This window comes from Echinops telfairi, unplaced genomic scaffold (assembly GCF_000313985.2).
Source record: "Echinops telfairi isolate 266 unplaced genomic scaffold, ASM31398v2 ScPeMD7_7468;HRSCAF=8506_0, whole genome shotgun sequence".
Taxonomy (NCBI): Eukaryota; Metazoa; Chordata; class Mammalia; order Afrosoricida; family Tenrecidae; genus Echinops; species Echinops telfairi.
Genome location: NW_022111369.1, coordinates 63,087,658 through 63,108,687, shown reverse-complemented (window position 1 = coordinate 63,108,687; position 21,030 = coordinate 63,087,658). Strand labels below are relative to the sequence as shown.

General features: G+C 46.7%; 2 protein-coding genes across 7 annotated transcripts in view; one reads left to right on the top strand and one right to left on the bottom strand.

Annotated features, from left to right (window-relative positions):
* FRYL (FRY like transcription coactivator) overlaps nt 1–13,377 on the top strand; it is a 221,605-nt gene extending 208,228 nt beyond the window's left edge. For 5 of the 6 annotated variants that reach the window (XM_045284305.1, XM_045284304.1, XM_004706278.2 and 2 more), the window contains 6 exons: nt 129–227; nt 6,198–6,266; nt 9,095–9,112; nt 9,924–10,034; nt 11,363–11,553; nt 12,214–13,377. In XM_045284305.1, coding sequence (XP_045140240.1) covers nt 129–227; nt 6,198–6,266; nt 9,095–9,112; nt 9,924–10,034; nt 11,363–11,553; nt 12,214–12,472 — 747 coding nt within the window. In that variant the 3' untranslated portion in view covers nt 12,473–13,377. The remainder of the gene's footprint in view (nt 1–128; nt 228–6,197; nt 6,267–9,094; nt 9,113–9,923; nt 10,035–11,362; nt 11,554–12,213) is intronic. The other variant, XM_045284303.1, reaches the window with a different exon arrangement.
* A 4,361-nt stretch (nt 13,378–17,738) lies between these two features.
* Nucleotides 17,739–21,030, bottom strand: part of ZAR1 (zygote arrest 1) — a 6,523-nt gene continuing 3,231 nt past the window's right edge. The window contains exons 3-5 of the mRNA XM_045284057.1: nt 20,439–20,531; nt 20,263–20,337; nt 17,739–18,037 (exon numbers count right to left, since the gene is read on the bottom strand). Coding sequence (XP_045139992.1) covers nt 17,894–18,037; nt 20,263–20,337; nt 20,439–20,531 — 312 coding nt within the window. The 3' untranslated portion in view covers nt 17,739–17,893. The remainder of the gene's footprint in view (nt 18,038–20,262; nt 20,338–20,438; nt 20,532–21,030) is intronic.

The following is a 21,030-nucleotide window of genomic DNA, read 5'->3' as shown; positions in this document are numbered from 1 at the left end:
TCGATGAGGACAGAGTGTGGTGAGGGATCCTGGCCCCAAGATGGGCCAGAACATTGAGTCACAGGGATGCCATGACCCAAAGGTCAGCGATGGTAACCGGGTCCTTGTGTTTCTTTCTGTGTTGACAGCTCATGTCGTGTGGCTTATTGGAAACACTCAAGTTCAGTGTCCTGGAGTTGCAAGAGCACCTGGATACGTACAATGCCAAGAGAGAAGCAGCCGAGCAGGTCAGTCCCCCTTTTCTTACCCTGGGAAATAGGCGTCTGCTCCTGACAACAGACCTGACCATCTATCTGGCTAACCTAGAATAGCCTAGACAGAAAAGAGTGAATTTAGCCCACGCCTAAGAGTTCCACCGTGACTGATGGGGGCTCCCAGCATGCTGTCTGGCAGATTCCCGCCTCTGGGTTTTATTTCTTGATCTCCTTCTCAATCTTAAGAGCAGAGTGGACAGCCTCCGTATGGAGACCATTGCTGCTGCCAACGCTGCGCATGGGGAAAGAAAAGCAGGGCTCTTCTGAGAGAGCGTTAAGATCTCTGAGAATGCTGTGAGCTTGCTCCTGTAGTGGGTCATTGGATCTGCTCAGGCAAGCGAAGAAGAAATAAGCCCCTGTGGATGGCACGTCGCGCCTGCTCAGAATTGGCGAAGACACTCCTCTGAGAGTAAATCCCGTGTGTTTGTTTTCAATTGGCAGGAACGGGGGACGTTAAGTTCTGATTCTCACACAAACGGTGCACAGTCGGCTTGTTGCGCTTTCTTGTGTGCTCGGTCATGGCTAGAGCAGGAGGCAGGCCTCTCCTTGTGGTTGTTAGGGTTCGGTGCCATCGGGTCGGCTGCGGCCTTGTGCCGCAGAGTAAATACATAAGATTTGCAGCGGGTGCCGTCTCCAAAGCGGGCAGCGATTCCTCCTTCCGGGCCTGTTCTCAGTCCGGAGCTCCCCTGAAGCCTGCTCCCTTTGGGGGACCCTGCTGGCATTTGAAACACCAGCGACCTCGCTGCCGACATCACAGCAGCACACAAGGCCACCGCAGTGCAACACACCGACAGACAAGGGGGGCGGAGTGGGAGGGGGTCGTCTCTCCATAATAAATATTAACCATCCATTGCACAGAAGGGCTGCCAAGGGGGTCCCCGCAGGACAGCGTGGAGAATCCCGGCAGGGCTTCCACGGCCGGGCTTCTTGCAGAAGCAGACTTGGCCCGGCTTTCACTCACCGAGTGGCTGGTGGGTTCCGTGTTGACCATAGAAACTGGCGGCTGAGCACCTAATCGCCATGTCACGGTGCCGTGCTGTGGAGCATGACATGTAAATCGTGATTCCTGTTCCATGGCTGTTCGAGGAAGGATTAGAAAGCACCGACACTGGGCAGAAGAATGCAGCTGCGTACACAACGTGTCTCGAGTGAGTCAGGAAGTCACTTACTGATGGGAGAGCTGTCAGTAAAAGCAGGGGTCCCGGAGAGAGCCAAGGCAGGTCACCCACCGGGAGAGACAGCTCCGAGCTGAGGAGACAACTTCACTGAGTGGAGGCGGCTCTGAGGGTGGTTGGTTTAGACCAGGGTGTCAAGCTGGTGGTCTGTGGGCCGCATGTGGCTCCCGAGGTAATTTTTTTTTTTTTTTTGGCCTATGATGCTCTGTAATAAAATGAAAATAGAAAAAATTGCTGTGAGCACTTAGGGGAGATGGAGGCAATACCGTGCACATAATTCCCTCATTAACCCTTAAGCTCCTGAAGACGAGTGTACACGTGGCCCAGTGCCTTTCCTGGGGGCCTGTGCACGTGGATAAACACGCTGACCCAGGAAGCAATATGTCTGCCACTCTCAGTGTCACGTAATGTCAACAGGTCCCAATAGCGAAAAGGTTAAAAAGGGCACTCTGGGTTGTGCTGTTGTGAATCATACCTAGCGGCAGCGCTAGTTAACATTTTTAGAGGGCAGCCATTACAATTGTGCATCATGTTTGTCAGCTGTCCAACATTTTGTGTTTTTTATTAGTTACTTTGTTTTATTTTCTGGTCACATCATAAGAGGTAAGTGAAAATTAGTAGGAGGAAAGCACTGGCAAATTTCAGGTAAAAAAAGAGTAATTTTAGTTTTATAAATACATTAAATAAAATAAATGTTTAAATAAAAGCAATTATATAGTGTTTCAATTTTCCTATCCATATTCCTGAATCCGCACTTCAAAATATAAATTTAACAAAATTTGTCAATGTGATGTGGCCTGCATTTTTTTTAATCGTTTTATTAGGGGCTCATACCACTCTTATCACAATCCATACATACATCAATTGTGTAAAGCGCATTTGTACATTCATTGCCCTCATCCTCAAAACAGTTCCTCTCCACTTAAACCCCCGACATTAGGTCCTCATTTTTCCCCCAGTCCCCGCTCCCCCCTCCCTCATGAGCCCTTGATAGTTTATAAATTGTTATTTTGTCATATCTTGGATGTGGCCCGCATGTTCATTGAGTTTGACGCCCCTGGTTTGGACTGTGGGCTTCTTTGCGATGCCTGGGGAGTGAGCCTGGGCAGTGTCCCTTCAGCTCCAGCACTTCCGTTGCTTGCCTCCATACGTTCTCATGCTGCGGGGCGGTTCTCTGGCCTGTCCCTTCCCTCCTTGAACACGCTGTCATCGGTACAGTTCACAGCTATAGCACCAATGCCTCGGCCACCTGTGTCTGTCTCTCCTGCCCCCACCCCTTTGGCTCGGTCGTCAGGTCCTTCTGACATGCCTGATCAGTTTTTATGGACATGCTAATACTTGTTCAGGAAAAAAGACTGAGGAAACACAGGGTGAGATCTTTCTCCAGAGGGTTCCCTGCTTCTCGAAGTCAGAGGATACATCAGAGTGAGGAACTGGGGTGGTTCCGATGTTCCAGGCGGTACTTGAGCCGCTCCAACTGCAGCTCGCCTCCCTCTGAAGGACAGCAAGGGAAAGCGGGAGGGAGTGACCAGGACCCTGCTTCCCTGCTCGCCACTGACACTTCTCGGCTCCCAACAACATGAGGTCAGACACCTCTGCTGACCTTTTGAGTCTCCCGAAACGACTACATGGCTTCTCAGCCTTCCTCTTACTCATGAGGAACATCGGAGCAGGGCCCTGGGCTCCTTCCTGCACTACCTCACTCCCCTTTGACGAGCCTGTGTCCGCAGTCCACTGAACGTGTGGGCCACCTTCTCTTCAGCATCCATCCTCAGGAACGGGATACACACACACACACACACACACACACACACACACACACCTGGGGTTAAAAGAGAGAGAGAAATGCGGGGCTCACTTAAGAATTCCCTCTCTCTCCTCTCTTCAGCATCTATCCTCAAGAACAGGGATACACAACCCGCCCACCCGCACCCGGGGTTAGAGAGAGAGAAATGCGGGGCTCACTTAAGAATTCCCTCCCTCCTCCCTGGGAGCTCAAGTCCTCAGTTCTGGCCAAGGTCGTCAGCTTTTACAGTTGTCCTTGAAGGGTTCCTCGCATGGATGTTCCTCCTCGACATGCAAATGTGGAACCTATCCAGTTAAAGGTTAATCTTCACTTGAGCCCTGAATCTAAAAAGGAAGAAAAGACAGACATAGACAGGAAAATGTGAATGCATTAGACCAGGTTGACCAGAGAAACAAATCCGGTGACGCTCATATATGTATAAGAGGGAACTTTATATTAAGACTTTATATTAATACATATATTAATTATGTATCAAGCAAACATCCCAGCCCAGTCCAGATCAAGTCCATAAACCCAATGCTAGTCCCTAAGTCTGATACTAGTCCATAAGCCCCGCTTCAGACTCGCCTGTGCACATGCAACGATGCAGAATGCGGGCACATCTCCAGCTGGTGGGTGTAGAGCAGTGGTTCTCAACCTCCCTCATGCCACCACCCTTTTGTACAGTTCCCCATGTGGTGACCCCCAACCATAAAATTATTTTCGTTGCTACTTCATACCTGTCATTGTGCTACTGTTATGAGTCGTAATGTAAATCATTATGTGTTTTCCGATGGTCTTAGCCTCCCCCCCTCCCGTGAAAGGGTCGTTGGACCCCCCCAAAGGGGTTGCGACTCACAGGTGAGAACCGCTGGTGGAGGCTTGTGTTTCCCAGAGTAGTGGCAGTATCACAGGGCTCTGGCAGCACTCAGGGTGGCTCTTCAAGAAGATGAAGTGGGGGGCTGTCCCCCCTGCCTCAGCACCCTCCTTATGAGAAGGCCACACCCACAAGGAGACATCATCAGGCTGTGGCCTGATTGACAGGCTAGACTCCACCCCTACACTCTTTATCTGGTTGACGCAAAATTATGTAACTACCACAGTGAACTGATGGTGCCCTAGGGGCCAACAGTCCGCCGTGTCTTGTAAGCACTGACTACAAGACCTGGGTCTGTACTTGGGGAGCCATTAAACTGTAGCCTTGGAGCTTTTCTTTTGATGGAATAAAAATTAGAAATAGCCATGTTGAATAAACCCACCAAAGGACACATTCACTGCCACCACGTCAACTGTGACACGGAAAGATCCCAAGGCTGTCGTTCTTCTGGGAACAGCTCCCTCCATCTCCCCAGGAGTTCCTGTTGGGATGGCACTGCCAGCCTTGAGGTTGGCAGCCCAGGGCCTAACCCACAGCACCACTAGTGCTGACACATCACTCTGTACTTATTAAAAATTGCATTTAGTAAAAATAAGCCATTAATACAATGAAATCAATTATTTTGTTAAGTATACTTAGAAGAGTTGAACTGGATTACAGTGGTGGTGATTAGGCATTTATAAGCATTTAAAGATTGTTTATGTGAATAAAAATAAATGCACAGATTCTATGCTAAAGGTCAGCTGCAATTCACTGAACGGACAAAATCAGCGGGGTAGCTCCTGACAGCTGCTGCTTTCAGCCGTCACATTGGAAACGCTTAACATGGTTTTTCTCAGAGACCTGTCAGGCTTGTCACCTAAGGGTCAGTGCAAGCTGAGTGACAGGGATAAAAGGGACATCGGTTAGGGACTGCTTCTGAAATAACTTAAGATGTCTAATTGTAATGCTTTGAATGTAAGTAGTTAAACTACAATTGAAATTTTTTAATGTGTATCTAGAACTGATTTTCAAAGAGTGTACGACATAGCTGATAGTTTTTCTTTGAAGTCCTAGTGATTTCTTGTTTTTATATGTGTTAATGATGATGGGCAGGACTGGTGGTGTAATGGCTACTCATTGGGTTGCTAACCACAAGGTCAACGGTTCGAAACCGCTAGCTACTCGGTGGGAGAAAGACAAGGCTTTCCACTCCTGCACAGAGTTACAATCTTGGAAACTCACAGGGCAGTTCTATCCTATCCTGTGGGGGGTAGCTGTGAGTCAGCATCAACTCGAAGGCAGTGAATTAGTTTAATTTAGTTTTGTTTTTTAGAAAATGAGCCCAAAGAACTGATATTATTAGGAATATCAAACTACTGAAATTTAGAACCTTGAATTGAAGTATTTAAACGTTCACATCAACTCAGTGGCGCTAACAACAGCAGCTTTGACTTCCTCTCGATCCTTCTTCACTCTCCCACAGCGCTGTGGGTTCTACTGGCCCAAAGAGAAAGTGCTTTAAGGAAACATCCCATGTAGGGGAGGGGTAGCTTGCTGGGTAAGGAAAAGCCACATTTGACTTCTGTATCTAATATTCATTGGAGAAATACACACGGTCATCACTCATGACCATCAAAAAAGAAAGAAAACAAGGTTTAGAATGATCTTGGCTTCTGTTCCACGAATTTAATCTAATGCCAGCCCTCTGAGAGTTAGATTGCGCAAATGGAGCTGGTTAATTCTAAGTTGCTTTTATCAAACAGCTCAGAGGGGAGCACACCATTCATTTCTCCATCTTACACTGAACAAAGGTCAGTATAGGTCGGGAGGATTTCCAGTAAAGCCTGCAATATGAAGAACACTCCATGCAGGAACAGAACGATAGGTGGGTAGTTGGTAAACTGCCACAGGCATGTGAATTTTCCAATATGGGGAGGTCGTCCTCCTAGGGTGGTCAGTGATGGGGCTCTCACGTGGGGATGAAACTGTGTCCAACTACCAGTCCGCAAACTTCAAATTATCTGTGAAGCTGGCTGCCTTTGTACGTCCGCCTGTTATATTACCAACCCCACCGCACAGTATACATATGCTATACTGAGACTTACTCTTACTCATTCCTTCAGTGGTTAGACAACTGTAAGAGGACGTTTCGTGCCAAAGAAGACACATATAGGCTGAACACAGATGCACAGGTGAGCATCTTATTTCTGCTTTTTGCTGGGTTTTTTTCTATGTGTTGAATCAAACAATGTATAGCTTCACAAGTTCCTATTTGATACTCCCAGAGATAGAGACTGTTGGTACAACTTCTCATTTTGGTTATCAGAAGCGTCTTTGTAAAAGTTGGACTCCCTGTAATAGGGTCTGAGTAATGAAAAATTGACTTTCATAAAAAATAAACAGCCAGCTTGTGACTGAAGCTTAATAAGAGTCCAGCATGCACATTCTGCAGAGCGCGCGTCTGGTCAGGAGTCATGTAAAGGAAATTAAAATTCACCTTTCTAAGGGTAGCATTCTGATTCTCTAGGATAAAGTTCGGTGACAGTGACCATGGGGTAACTTTCCTAGGGAAGAGTGCACATACGTGTGTGCTTGGAATCAGGGAGGAAAACAAAGACTCCCAAAGAGAGGCATGCAGCTTCCTGTGGAGGCATGCCTGCATTCATGAAACGCCTCCGTCGTGGCCATCAGAGTTGTGATCTTTCCCACACAGGGGCTCAGGGACAGATTGCTGGTCACTCTAAAAGCTACCATACCAGGGTAATAATAATTTGGAGTGTTTTATCAAACCAGAAATGCTAAGAAGATACTCTGTGCTCCCCATACAGGCCCTGTGCTAAGTGTGCCATGTTCATTAGCTCTACTCTGACAACGCCATCGAGGAGATGCTATAAGCATGCCTGCTTTGCAATGAGGCAGCTGAGGCGCGTAGAAGCCAATTTGTCTAAGATCATGAAGCCATAGTGGGAACCAAGGGTCAGATCCCCAGGAACCCTGACTCCACATTCTACAGTGTCATCCAGAAACGAGGGGCTAAATCATCGGTGTGAAGAAGAAAATTGAATCAAGATGAGGCACTAATCCAAACCTTTGGTTCTAATTCTGTCTTTACTATTTAAGTGTGTGGGTTGGGCTAGAAGATCACCTTTTGTTGCCTGTGCAAAATTGGACAGAGTGATTGCTTAGACCTGAAGAAAGGAAGATCCATTTCCAAGAGTCTAAGCCTCTTATGGTTGATTTTTTTTGTTGTTGTTTTTTTTAACCAAGTGAAACTTATATCTCTTATTTACATAGTTATTTCATGTCCATTTTATTTTGGCTTATTCAGCCACTGGAGGGGAATGAACAGGGACCAATGTATATAATTTTTCCCACTCTCTGTCCCTATGTACTAGTTGAGTCTTGTGTGCTGTGAATTTTTATCAGTTCCATTACATCCAAATGAAGATCATAGATGTAGGGTCAGTTCCAATTTACCCTAATAGATGTGAGACAAAGTAATCACTTAAAATCCCAGATAGTTTTTAATCCCCAAGTATCCTATAAAGCAAAACCTCGGGTATGGAGACCTTGTTGTTGGCATTAGGTGGCATTGAATCATTTCTGCCCCATAGTGACCCCATGTCCAATAGAACAAAACGCTGCCCATCCCGCGCCATCCTCACAATAATGATGTTTGAGCTGTTTGTTGCAGCCACTGTATCGATCTGACCTTCTGGACGGCCTTCCTCTTTTTACTCACCCTTTATTTTACCAAGAATCATGTCCTCTTCCAGGGACTAGTCGCTGCATAGATAAACAAACTTGGGGTGTGCCAGATGTTTGCCTTTGGGTTGTGTTCAATGAATGTTCACTGAATAGCACATCCACCTAATTTTTGGTAAACTATGCAGAGCTAAAGTTCAGCTTTGCTTTGCAAATCCCTTCTAAATTGATGGCAATAAATGTTAAAAGTTTCTGTATAGGAAACTTAAAAAAACAAACTTTAAGAAATATGTCTACAAGCTACATTATAGCAATTGCTTTTTAATTAAAAGCCATTCTTTTTCTGGTCCAACTTGCTAGCAGGTTTTTAAATCATCTTGAAATTATATTTTTCAAATTATATTTTTCACTGGTTTGGTTTTTTTGTTTCCATTTGTAACATCCCATCAAACCACACTCACTGCCATAGTGAGCCCCTGGGCCAGAATAGAACTGCCTCTGTGGGTTTCCGAGGCTGTAATCTTGACGGGAGCAGAGCACCTCCTCTTTCTCCCACAGAGTGGCTGGTGGTTCCAAACTGCTGATCTTGCACTCAGCAGCCTGATTCATAATTCACTGGGCCAAGAGGGCTAATTATGTGACTCCAACCTAGTTGGATTACTTCTGAGTGATATTTTGGAATGCAGTTTAAAATGCTTTTGATATTTTACCCTCTGCCTCAATACCAGTTATGGGACTTTAGAACCCAATTGGAGAGTAAAGATAAAAACTAGAAAGCCCGATTGAGCCCCCAGATCTTCTTTTTGGGGTTGTTTTTTGTGTAAGGTTAGAGACCAATTCTAATCTTAGAAGTAACTCGTTCAATTTCATGTTAATTCAGAAATGTTCCAGATTAGTAATGAAGATGTTATTATAGTTGATGTTTTCTTTTGTTTTGAACTGTTGCTCTGTTTTCCTTGTTTTATTTTTTGGGGGTTTTTTGCTAGAGAGAACACTTATGTCTGGCAAATTTCCCAAGAGCGCATTTGTGGTTAGGTTTCACTCTGAAGACTTGGTGCTCACGTGTATCAAAGCCTTATTGTAACTGAGTTATAATTTCCCAGAGAGTCCAAACTCCCCTGAAGGTTGCAGTGAATGTCTAAAACATTTCATTTGGGAAATAGCGTCATAAATTTTCCTGTGGGGTATAAATATATGTTCTTCGATTTGCCTGGGACATCTGACAGCCTAGTTAAAATGAGTTCTTATACTAATTCTTGGTCTTTTTCTTCTTTTTGTATTTTTTTTTTAATGACCTGCTCACCTTCTTGCTTAGCAAATGGAATTTCTAGCAGTAAGTGGCCTGCCTTGATTTATAGACTACTTACCCTGTTGGACCAACTGGTCTTCATCTCATTTGTGACCCAGCTGTGTCTTGCCCTTGACCACCCTACTCCGAGTGTGCCTCAGTTTTGCATAGCCCTAATCCATCCAACGTTGGCCCCGTTTTTAAAAATGAGGCTTTATAGTTAATATATACAACTAGCAGTTTAATGACCTGTTCTAAATCTTGTCACTAACATGCCTCCTTTTAAAATTCTTAATTAAAAAAAATCAGAGTGCTCTTGTTAATGTCACAGTCTGGTTTCAATGAAGTCACCCAGCGGTTGTCTTTTAGGAAGGTCAGCCTCTTTTAAAGACAAATTGGCCTTGCTTTTTTAGGTTAAAGGCTGTCCAGTTTTATTGGGCTTTATGAAGCACTTCTTGATAAATGCAAGGCCGTGTGCATCTTGAGGAGGCAATAAATAAATGAGCCTATGTATTTATCAACCATGTGCATTGTGATGTGAAGTCTGAAGTCTAAAGCCTGCTCAAACACTCCAGGTGTCTGCTGTGCAAACGGCCTTACCGCTAAGGATGACTTATGTAACCCACAGTAATCTGTATGTTTTGATTTCAATCCCAGCCCCCTGAGCATCTCTCCTCTTTCATCAGCTTCACACCATATTAACTTACTTATTGCAGAAAATAGAAAAAACGTGCCAAAGAAATGTTAACCTTAATATTTATTTAACATTTGCATTGTTGTTGAAAATATGCTCTCCAGCCGGGTGTCTTGGGGAAGTAGCGTAGAGCCTGGGTTGAATGCAGTGTTGTTTTTCCAGGAAGTGGAGCTCTGCCGGAGGCTATACAAACTGCACTTTCAATTGCTGCTTCTGTTCCAGGCCTACTGTAAACTCATCAACCACGTGAACACAGTCAGAAATGAAGCAGAGGTAACGACTCCTTAGTAGGGGGGATTCCAGAAAACGTGCATAAAACGTTCTGTGTTACAGTAGCTGCTGTCAACTGTCGTTTATAGTGAATCACCTTTTTTTGTGGGGATGGTCAGTTCAGGATTTATCTTATTTGGAACTAATATGCAATCTCACTACCCATTAGTGAATCAGATAGCAGTCTTACCAAGGTGCAAGACCGTCAAGCTTTCAGAAGTGCAGCACGCCATCGGTAAATAAAAGTCCAGTGAAGCCCATTGGCTCAGTGGGACACACTTTCGACATGAAATCTCCTAACATCTTGTGCAGACATGATTGCTGTAGTTCTTCGAGCACACACAGAAGAAGCATGTTGAAAACAAATACCCTGACTGTTCGGAATCAGAGGTCTTTCCCCCACCCACCCTCTCACCTACCTGCTGGAACTAAAACTGTCCCTGGGGAGAGTTTTTTCCCTTTAATCAAACCAGTTACGTAAAATATAGATTGTGTGTATAAACATATATATATACGACTATATGTGTGGGTTATATAAAATGCCCTAGGTAAATAACTTTTTACAGTATTCAGAGGTCATTCTAAATGGTCCCCTCCCTACCACCACCACCCCAAAATAAACAAACACTATCTTCCCCATAAAATTGTGTGTTTTTACCATCTGTCCTGTACTCCCACCGTCGAGGCAGTTCTGACTCCTCCTGAGCCCATGGCTGTGAATCTTTACAGGAGTCAAAAGCCCTTCTCGCACCTGAGATGTATTATATAAAGAACCCTGGTGGGGCTATCAGGAAAGTATTGGACTGAAGTTTGATGGTTCAAACCCCCTAGCTATCCCACTAGAAAAAGTCGGTTTTCTCCAGTAAAAATTCACAGCTTCAAAAACCCTCTCTAGGGGTCACTGTGAGTCAGAATTAACCCAATGGCAGTGAGTTTTCAGTTAAGATGGTAATATGTGATCATATGTTAAAAAAGATATAAACATGTATTATAACTTGTTGCTTGATCAAGTATACCTAATTTGGTGGCCGAAATCATGTAGTGCTTCTGAGTACAGCTCTTGAATAGGACTCCCCTCACTAAACTTAGCCTATGGAAATACTCTTCAAAATAAGGGAAATAGGAGTCCTGGTGGCATGCGGGGTAACACGCTGGGCTGCTAACTGCAAGGTCAGCAGTTCGAAACTGCTACCAGCCTCTCAGGAAAACAAAAATAAGGGAAATAGTGCCATCAGCTTTGTGCTAGAGCCTGTTCAATGTGTGGGGGCCAGGTTCTCAGTTCGCCCAGTTGTAACTGAGTCTGCAAATCAATCTTTGTGGCTTTGTTTTAGGTCATCAACATGTCAGAGGAGCTGGCCCAGCTTGAAAGTATCCTCAAAGAAGCCGAGGCTGCTTCTGAACACGAAGACATGGACGTTTCCACAGCCGCCCAAACGACAATAGAGGCTGCCATCCATTCTTTAATTGAAACCTTGAAGAACAGGGAATTTGTATCAGCTGTCGCACAGGTCAAAGCTTTCAGGTAAACGGCGAAAAGACGTCCAGGTGTGGCCAGAAGGGGGCGGTTTACTAGTGACCATTTCTCTGGGTTCGGGTTTTCGACCGTGAGGTTTCTTGTGAAAAGAAACCATCATAACTGAACCAATACCAATGTTAGCATGTTCTCTCTCGCAGTTGCTTCCAGTAAAAAAAATAATAATAATAAAACTCTCTTTTGTCATCGCTGTGGATCAAGGCTAGGGAATCTTGTCTCTGATATTTATCGGCCCAGACAGGTCGCTCAGTTAACTTACTCCGAAGGTGATGGCTGAGGAGCCCTGGTGTTGTAGTGGTTATGTAGGTCAGCAGTTCAAAACCACCAGCCGCCCTGAGGAAGGAAAAGGCTTTCTACTCACGTAAGAGAGTTACCTTGTTGGAAACCCACGGGGGCCGAGCTAGCCTGTCCTGTAGGGTGGCTGTGGGTCAGCAGTGACTGGATGGCAGGCAGTTTGGCGTCATGTGATTGCCGAAACTGCTTCTCTGCTGAGGCATATGCTGTTAGCTGGTCTTGATGATTTCATGAGCCTACAGCCCTCGGTCCGGACGCTCCCCAACCTGCTATAAATATTGCCTTCCATGTAGATCACCTATACCGCTAACTGATGTAGCCGCAGGATTCAAAATTAATCTGATGTCTTTTCAGGTCTCTCTGGCCCAATGACATATTTGGCGGCTGTGAAGATGATCCTGTGCGGACGCTGTTACACATCTATTTCCATCATCAGACACTGGGCCAGACAGGAAGCTTCGCCATTATAGGCTCTAACCAGGACATGTCAGAAGCCAACTACAAACTGATGGAACTGAATCTAGAAATACGAGAGTCTCTACGCACGGTGCAGTCTTACCAACTTCTATCCCTGGCCAAGCCCATCGGAAACCTGGTGAGCACTGGGTTCTGAGGGGCTTCAGGCACCGAGGAGGAAGGAAGTGATCCTGGAGAGGAGAGGACGACGGCAGATATTAACCAAGCACCTTTTCGAACGCTCACCACTCAGCTGGACCTTCCTCTGGCAGTGCCCCCACTACATGTTGTAACTAATGCCAAGTTGTACCAGCTAAATAAGTCAAGGAACGTCAGAGACAAAGACCGGAAGGTGAAAATACCATTTCTTTATTTAACAGCTGCCAATACCTCCCACAATAACTGCCGGAAGAGTGGATTTTTTTTCTTTTTCTTTTTGACTGACTTACCCTAGGTGGAAAGAAAAGGGCTAAAAGTGTTGCATTACACACCCACTGCTTTCTGGAGACAGAGAAGCGTTCCAGGGGAGTTTGCAATAATGGCCTCTCCTCCGGAGACACTGGGAAGCAGGTGACATGAGGCTGAAATCAAGGCTGCTTGGTTTCACTGAAGACCTGCAGAGCCGCTGGGCTCCTGGCCAGCGGCGTGGCCACCGTCGAAGCCTCCTCATGACGGGCGTGATGAGCATCCAGCCAGGTGGAGATGGACAGGAGAAAAAAAGACTTGTTTGCAAAAACCATTGATTTTTTTTTTTTTCTTCCAACATGCGGAACTAAGGGTTGGGGTTTTTCTGTTTTGTTGTGTTTTGGAGTCTGTGTAAGGAATTCCGTGTGTGTGAGAGTTGGGTGTATGGGTTCGTGACAGTCGTATTTTCCAGGTGTGGATGTGTGGTGACGACATCCTCCTCCCACCCCACCCCACCCCCACCTTCAGCATGCCTCAGAGCACTGCAAGATTATTTTTGAAAAAAAGTTTTATTTTATTAGCTCTAACTCTTCATAGTGTGTACATGTTAGAACATTTTAATAATATTCTAAGGCTGGGCTTCCCCAGGACTTTCAAGAAAAGAAAATAATATATCTGTTAACGTTATTGGAATGCTGCTCAGTTCTCTGATCAGTGCTCACGTTACGATTATCGATAACTAACCAAAGTAGATGCCTGCAGAGACTTTTTAAAAAGTAAAATAAAAGATGGGTGCTGCCCGTCAGCAACTCGCATTAGAAAAGTTAACTTATTTTACTCCATAATTATTCTAGAAAGTGTATATAGATTTTTTTAAACAGTATTTTCTTGTACATGTGTGCATTGCACTGTTATACAGGAGCTAAAGAGACGGGCGCAGGGCGGTGGTCCCTGATGGGCCGCGGACTTGCAGACTCTGCAGCCCGCAGCATTCACGAGGAGAAGCAGAGGCCGTTTCAGACCTGTGTTCTGGACTGGCATGTTTCACCCAAAGGAACCGGGGGCTGGGGGGAGGGGTCAGGGGAGGGGGGAGGAGCCGAGGCCTGGCGACCGACCACCAAAACCTGTAATACATGTACGACCACGAGGTCTGTCTGTAGCCGAACATGAACTGGATTCTCCATCCTTTTTTAAAACAGCGTTTTGTAAGAGAAATGAATGTAGTCCCATCATCCCTCGGATTGGAAAGGAGCACCCTGTATTTTTTTATGAGCATCTCTTCTCCACTGTGACTTTTCTTTGGAACTGGGCTCTGCGATTCCCAGTGTGTAGGACGTAGACACGAAATGCTTAGCCTTTGCCTTCCCTCTGGTGGTGTGGACCCCGCCAGAAATGGACATCGGGTGCCCTTTGGAAGGCGCTGTCCACACCGTGGGACTGCTGACAGAGGCTCTGTTACCTGCAATCCCCCTACCTGGTCACGGCACCCTCATAATCACTGTATTTTATGGACCCTGATAAAGCAACTATTTTGATGGTGTTCTGGTACTGTAAGTTGTGTTCTCTAAATTATTTCACAGCTCTTGGGGGCGGGGCGGGACAAGGCTGGGAGCAAGGGCTGGCGTCTGGGGGTGCTCCACCCTTTACGCCCCCTCGTCCCAGCCCCCATTTCTCTCACCCTCCCGACATCCTTTTTGTTAAAGTAATAAAAAGCTTTGCAGTGTCGGCTCCTGTGGTATTTGAAGAGAGAAGAGTGGCTGTTGGGGGCGTCGGCTAGAAACGTTGCAGCTGGTCCCCTTCGCTGTTGTCAGCCAATGCACAGGGGAATCTACACGGAACAGATACCTGCAGAAAGCAAGGTGCAGCTGCAGACGCACTCAGATCGTCCTTTTGCAAGTGGATTTTCCTCAAGTCTGAGTCTGCTGCTCGTACTCCTGCAACATAGACCAAGTGCTTCACTGACAAACCCTTCGTTCACGCAGGGCCCGCGTGTCACAGGCAGCTGTTTCCTTTCATGCCTGAACATCAGCTCTCATTTTCAAATCAAGTTTGTCGGGCCACTCCGGGATACCTGGCAGGTTTTGTGCCACAGTGTTCTGTTTCACAAGTGTGTTTGTTTTACACAAGGAACAAAATGGTTCTGACTCTTACACAGTGCACAAACTCCCTGAAACTTAGGAAACTGTCACACATTCGCTTACAGGAGAATTACCAAAGTAAGCTGCTTCGGTCAGGTCCGTGAAGAGCCACCCAGGAACGACAGGAAAGAAGATAGCAATACGCAATCAATCACGTTTTATGGTTTTCTGATTTGTTGGCACAATACCCAGAGATGACCGAGTGTTTTGTTAGCTTCAAAAAGGATTTTTTTTAATTCACATTAACTTTGAATTGTGTTATCTGAACCGAATGGCAGTGGCTTCTCATTGCTCGCTTGCTCTCCCTCCGGCTCATCGTGACAGAAGGAGGCCTTTGCTGCACTTGGTTCTGGGTTTGAGTGCCCACTAACCTAAGCAAAGCGCAGTCTGATCCTCTTTCCTCGACTGTCATTAATACAGGGTTGGCTGCCCTGTTGGGAAAATTAACTGTAAAATGATCTAAAATGTAAACGATGGTTTAACTACCCACATTCATAGCCAGTGAAACCTGGGGGCACAGTAGTTATGTGTTGGGCTTTGAACTGCAAAGTCAGCAGTTTGAAGCCACCGGCAGTTCCATGGGCAAAGGCTGAGGCTTTCTGCTCCTGTGGAGATTACAATCTCGGAAACCCAGAGGTAGTTCTACCCTGCAGAGCATCTATGAGGTTGCTTAGGGTCAGCCGCGAGTTGGGCTTGGGTTTGGTTTGGGGGTACATAGCCCATGAGTGCAGGCATCTTAGGGCTTGTTGCTGGTACGTTAGGAAGCCATGTGTAACCTGCCGCTGCATGTCAGGGAAAGGCAGACTGGTGGTGCAGGGTTACAGCACTGGAAGCTAACCAAAGAGTCAGTGGTTTGAGCCCACTATCTATTCCGATAAAGATGTGGCCATCTGCTTCCAGAATGATACATAGCTTGGAGGCGGTTCTGCCCTACAGGGTCATTGGGAGCCAGACTCAGGCCATAGGAATTAAATGGGTTTCCTCTCCCTGTACCTGCCCCAAACCAAGTCACTGGTATTAGGATTGAGACCAAGTAGACAGGGCATCCCCTTCACCCACACATCTTAATGGGTTCTCATTCACTTCTTTGGCCTCCACCCCTTCTCAGTTTGGTCCCTGCAAGCCTCATCTCACCGTTAAGTGCCTTTTCTGGGTCCTCACCAACTGATAAAGACCACGCCTCCCCATCAAGGCCCAACAAGCCCTCCCAGTCTCTCCCACGTATCCTGTCTCAGACCTCGTCATGATTCCCAACACGGGCCCTGGTTTCCTTCCGGGCATGTGCACACCTTGCCTTAGATGTGGAGGTGACTATAGCCTTCCTCTGCTCAATTCAACTCATCCAGATGCCAGCTCTAGAAGCTCTGTGGGGGGAGAGGTGGCCACCCGTGTTTATTTCTGTAGACGCTTCAAACTAACCAAACTCTGCCAAGGGGCCTGCTCCGACTCATGCTGGCCCCGTTTTCTGGGTTTTCCAAAGCTGTATATACATCAGACAGCCTCATCTTTTCCCCACTGAACATGGTGGGTTTGAACCACTGACCTTGGGACTAGAAACCCCATGATTAACCCACAGCACCAAGGCTCCTAAGCTCCTCCTGGGCAGATCTTAATGTAGCAGGGCCCATCTCTCTGATGCACCTTGCTCTGGGCCCTCTCACCCTTCACAGTTGGTCAGAAGCAGCCGAAATGCTAAGGCTTCTATGTCCTTCTAAGGCAGTAAGATGGCTAGTGAATTGGAGACACAATTTGTTCCTCATTCTGATTATGTGTTTACTGTAACTAAACCAGTAACGCGTCGGGAGTCATTTTCTCTGGAATCACGGGGAAGGCTGTGTACATATGTGCAGCCCTGCTATAGATAGCACACAGGACTGTTGCCCGACTAGTTGCATCTTTCCATGTTTATAGGGTTTTGTTTTTAAATTATTTTATTGGGAGAACGTATAGATACAATATTCCAGAGTTGAATCATATGGAGCAGTGTTTTACAATTGCTACCACTATCAGGTTCAAACAGTTTCTTTCTATAGGAGGCGGCTTTTTAAGGAGTCCGGTTGGAACAAGAGGTAAGCGGATCCACCACTAGTTGAAAAGTTTATTTGCACCCGGTCACTATTCTGCAGGTGAACGGCCTGGTGGGCATCTGCTGCCGGAAGATCACAGCCTGCAAAAGCCTGCAAAATCCTACAAGAGCAGTGCTCCCACATGGGGCCGTGATGAGTGGGAAGGGGTTCAAGGGCACCAGTTTTTTGGGGGAGGGGGAGCCTTGCTTTGTAAATGTTTTTTTTAATTGCATTTGCTAAATGTAAAGGAGCTGCGCTTAGCCACGACAGCCCTCCCTCATTTGAATATATGCATGGAGTAGTGATGACAGAGTCCATTTATATGATGGGGGGCTTCTAAAAGTTGGTGGGGAGTGGGCTGGTAAAAAGATCCTGGACTTTTTGTTACAAACATGTAAAGCCCCCTTGCACTTCTCTCCTGGCCCTCATTAGTTCATTTGCTGAACAAAGACCATGCATCTGGCCTAAAGCTCCCACCTACACTAGCCTTTGAGTCAGCCCACACCCATCAGGCTCCACACATCCGGCAAGGGATGAACGGCTGCTTCCACTTCCGAGGTAAGATGCTAATCTGAATAGTGAGAAAGCGGGTTTTCATCCAATATAAAAGCCCCAGCCCTACGGAAGTGGTAAACTCACCTATGAGCCCCCCCCTCCAAGTTGTGTCTCAAAAGCTACAGGGCCTTAGCTGGGAGCCGGGAGCCCATGTGGACAATACAAGTGTGAAGTCAGTGCCCATGACAGCCTCGCACTGTGAGCACAGAATAAGCTCTCCCAAGGCCTTATTTTAAACAGGAAGATGCTCTGCCATGTATAAATTGTGTTGCAATACCTTTATTGGAAGGCTTTGTCAAAGTACACGGCCTTTCATGAAGTCTTCAGAGAAGGGGGAGATGGGACGGAGAAGGGGCAGGGGCAAAAGGCTCTCCCTTGCCTGCTCATTAGCACAAGGTCAGCAGTTTCCACTTCTTAAATGATATACTTGAAGCTGAAGGTGCTGTCACAAGAGAGGCGCTTGCCTTTGCATCTCCCACACAGATCTTGTCGGTGGGGCCTTTTCGGGTCCACGTGGCGAAGTCTCACTGGGCAGGAGCATCTAGCCTGGTTACAACTCTGGTGGGGGCGAGGGGGGCAGGGGAATCAAAAGTGAGAAGACAAACCCTTGGGGTGATTTAAGGACTTCAAAGTTTGTTTTTCCTTCTCCATTGAAATACTTATTTATGAGAATGATGAGGGCAACGAATATACAAACGTGCTTTACAGAATTGATGTATGTATAGATTGTGAAGAGTTGTACAAGCCCCTAATAAAACAATTGGAAAAAAAATACTTCTCTAATGTACAGTAGGCAAGGCCCTGCATTAATCTCATTTCATTCATCCGTGGCCTCCCAACCTTGGCAATGATAGCACTGGGAACAGAAGGTGTTTAACTTTGAAGCACTGTCACTGGTTCCCCCAGGAAGTTAAGTGCTTGGCTGCCAACAGATCACTTTTCAGGTTACGTCTACCTAGAAGCATCTGGGAAGAAAGATCCAGCTCAGTACTTCCAAAAACACAGCCATCGAAAACCCTACTCACACAGGGTGACCATGAGTCTGAACGTACTGGCTGGCAATGGTTGGTTAGCCCAGCTGCATCGATTTCATTCTGAACTGTGGAGTCTCTCTTCAATGCTCGTTTTCTAAGAGATACTTTCCTAACCCTGAAGGGCTGCAGGAGCCCTGGTTGCACAGTGGTTACACCTTAAGCTGCTAGCAGTTACACCAAGGTCAGCAGTTCAAAACCTCCCAGTCTCTCCATGGGAGAAAGATGAGGCTTTCTACTCCCATAGTTAGGCACAGGGGCAGTTCTAACCCTGTCCTTTTGGATCATGTCACTATGGGTCAGAATCAACTCAATGGCACCGGGTTTGGGTTTGGGGTTTTGGACGGCTTGAGAACGAATAAGTGGGGGAAGGGGATTCTGACCATGAAAACCAAGATGTGAGAACTAGTGACTAGCAGGCCAGCCCAAGGTCAGGTCTGTCATCAGTGGCTGGCGGACATGGCCCTTCTGCTGCAGGGGCCCCAAGTTGAGGCATCCGGGCAGAAGCCTCAGGGTACACTTCCTTTCCTGTCATGCCACACTTCATTTCTCTCCACCTGCCGTAGGTGCTAATGCTTCCAGTCGCCAGCTCAGGCAAGGGAGAGCCAGCACTGTGCAGCCCTGGGATTTCAGGTTTTATTAGCCAGGTGGTGAATTTAATCCCTTCTCTTAGATTATTGAGGCTTCGTGATCGGTAAATGAGCAGTACATTACCAGTCATCCCCTTGCCAAACCCCCTTCAAGCTAAGCTGGGGAAACAGCTTGGATTTATACTCGTGAAGAAATTGTTCTCTTTTGGGGAACGCTCCGGCAAAACACCAAATCTTGCGCTCAATTCTTCACACCGAACACTTGCCACCTGAATCTGTGTCATGACAAGCCCGCAAATAAGACAGTCAAGCTGAACACCTCATCATGCATGCGAAGTATGGTGCTGGCCAAGAACAGTGGAAGTACTGTGGACTGCTAAAAGGCCAAATCTATCTGTCTTGGAAGAAGTATAGCCAGAATGCTCCTTAGAGGCAAGGATGGCAAGACTTCATCTTGGGCATGTTTTCAGGAAAGACCAGCCCTGGAGAAGGACATCATGCTTGGTAAGTGGAGGGGTGGCGAAAGAGAAGGCCCTCAAGGAGCTGGATGGACACGGTGGCTGCTACAATGGGGCTCAAGCCTGGGGACCATCGTGAGGGTGGTGCAGGGCCTGGCAGCGTTGCATTCTGCTGTGCATGAGTCTCTATGGATTGCAACGGACTTGGCACCTAACAGTACCCACCACCCCACGTCCTGAGAGAGAAAGGTGTTTACAGATCGCTTCCTCTCACCTTAGGTCCAGGGTGGCAAGTAAAGCCAGCTTCTCAAAGTGAAGTCGCCTTGAAGGAGCGTTGCAAGGGGAAACTAAGACACCCGAGCTCACCCTTCCACTCCACAAAACCAAATTCACTGCCATCAAGCCAAGGCTGACTCAGTCTCCATAACCCAAAGGAGGTTGCTAACTATTTACAAGAGTCGAAAGCCTGGTCTTTCTTCCACGGAGTTGCTGGTGGTTTGGAACTGCCAACCATGTGGATCCGCAGCCCAACTCAACCACTGCACCAGCAGAGCCCCCAGTGGATATCAGTCTACTCTGCTCTGACCAAGAGTGGTCACAAAGGCATCTGGAAGCCTCGCCTCTGGGGGAAAAATATATTCAGAGAAATGAAACGAAAACTCTACCCACTACAAAATTCAAACCCAAGAAGAAAACATCTTTACTTGACAGGCGATGTCCTCAACTCGGTAAGGATTGTACGACTTCTGACAACTCCTGCAGAACTGCTTGAAGTAAACCTGTAGGGGGCGGGGGCAAGAGAAGAAAACTGAAGAAGCCCACTCGGCATACTGGCTTCGGAAAGGTGGGGAAAAGCCAGCTCTAACAAGGGCTCTCTTACCTTGTTCGTACCCTGTACACACCACACATATGCACTTTCCCAGCGGATGTTGCAGTCTTTGCAGTGATAATAGCCATACTTCTGCTCTAAGAACTGAGCAGAATGCCAGAGGTTAGCCCACGTGACAGCTGCTTTGTCCTACACTGCAGAAGCTGGGAACAGCCGGGGACTTTTAATTAGCAACTTCAGCCCAGGTGGTGGAGAAGGCGACATTAGGATCCAGGTTAGGTAGCTAAGCTTCTGCCATAGTTACTAAATGAGTCCATGGCTTAGGTCAATGGTTCTCAACCTTCCCAATGCTGCGACCCTGTAATACAGTTCCTCATGTTGTGGTGACCCTCAACCATAAAATTATTTTCATTGCTACTTCATCACTGTAATTTTGCTACTGTTATGAATCAAACGACCACTGTGAAAGGGTTGTTCGACCCCCAAAGGGGTCGTGACCCACACATTAAGAACTGCTGGCTCAGGTCAAGAAAATAAACATAGGCTCGGAGACATCTAGACAGCAATTTAACCCGGTTCCTAAGGCAAGAGGGCAAGGGACTACGTCATTCTCCCTCACACAGGTAAGAGAAAAAGCCAACCC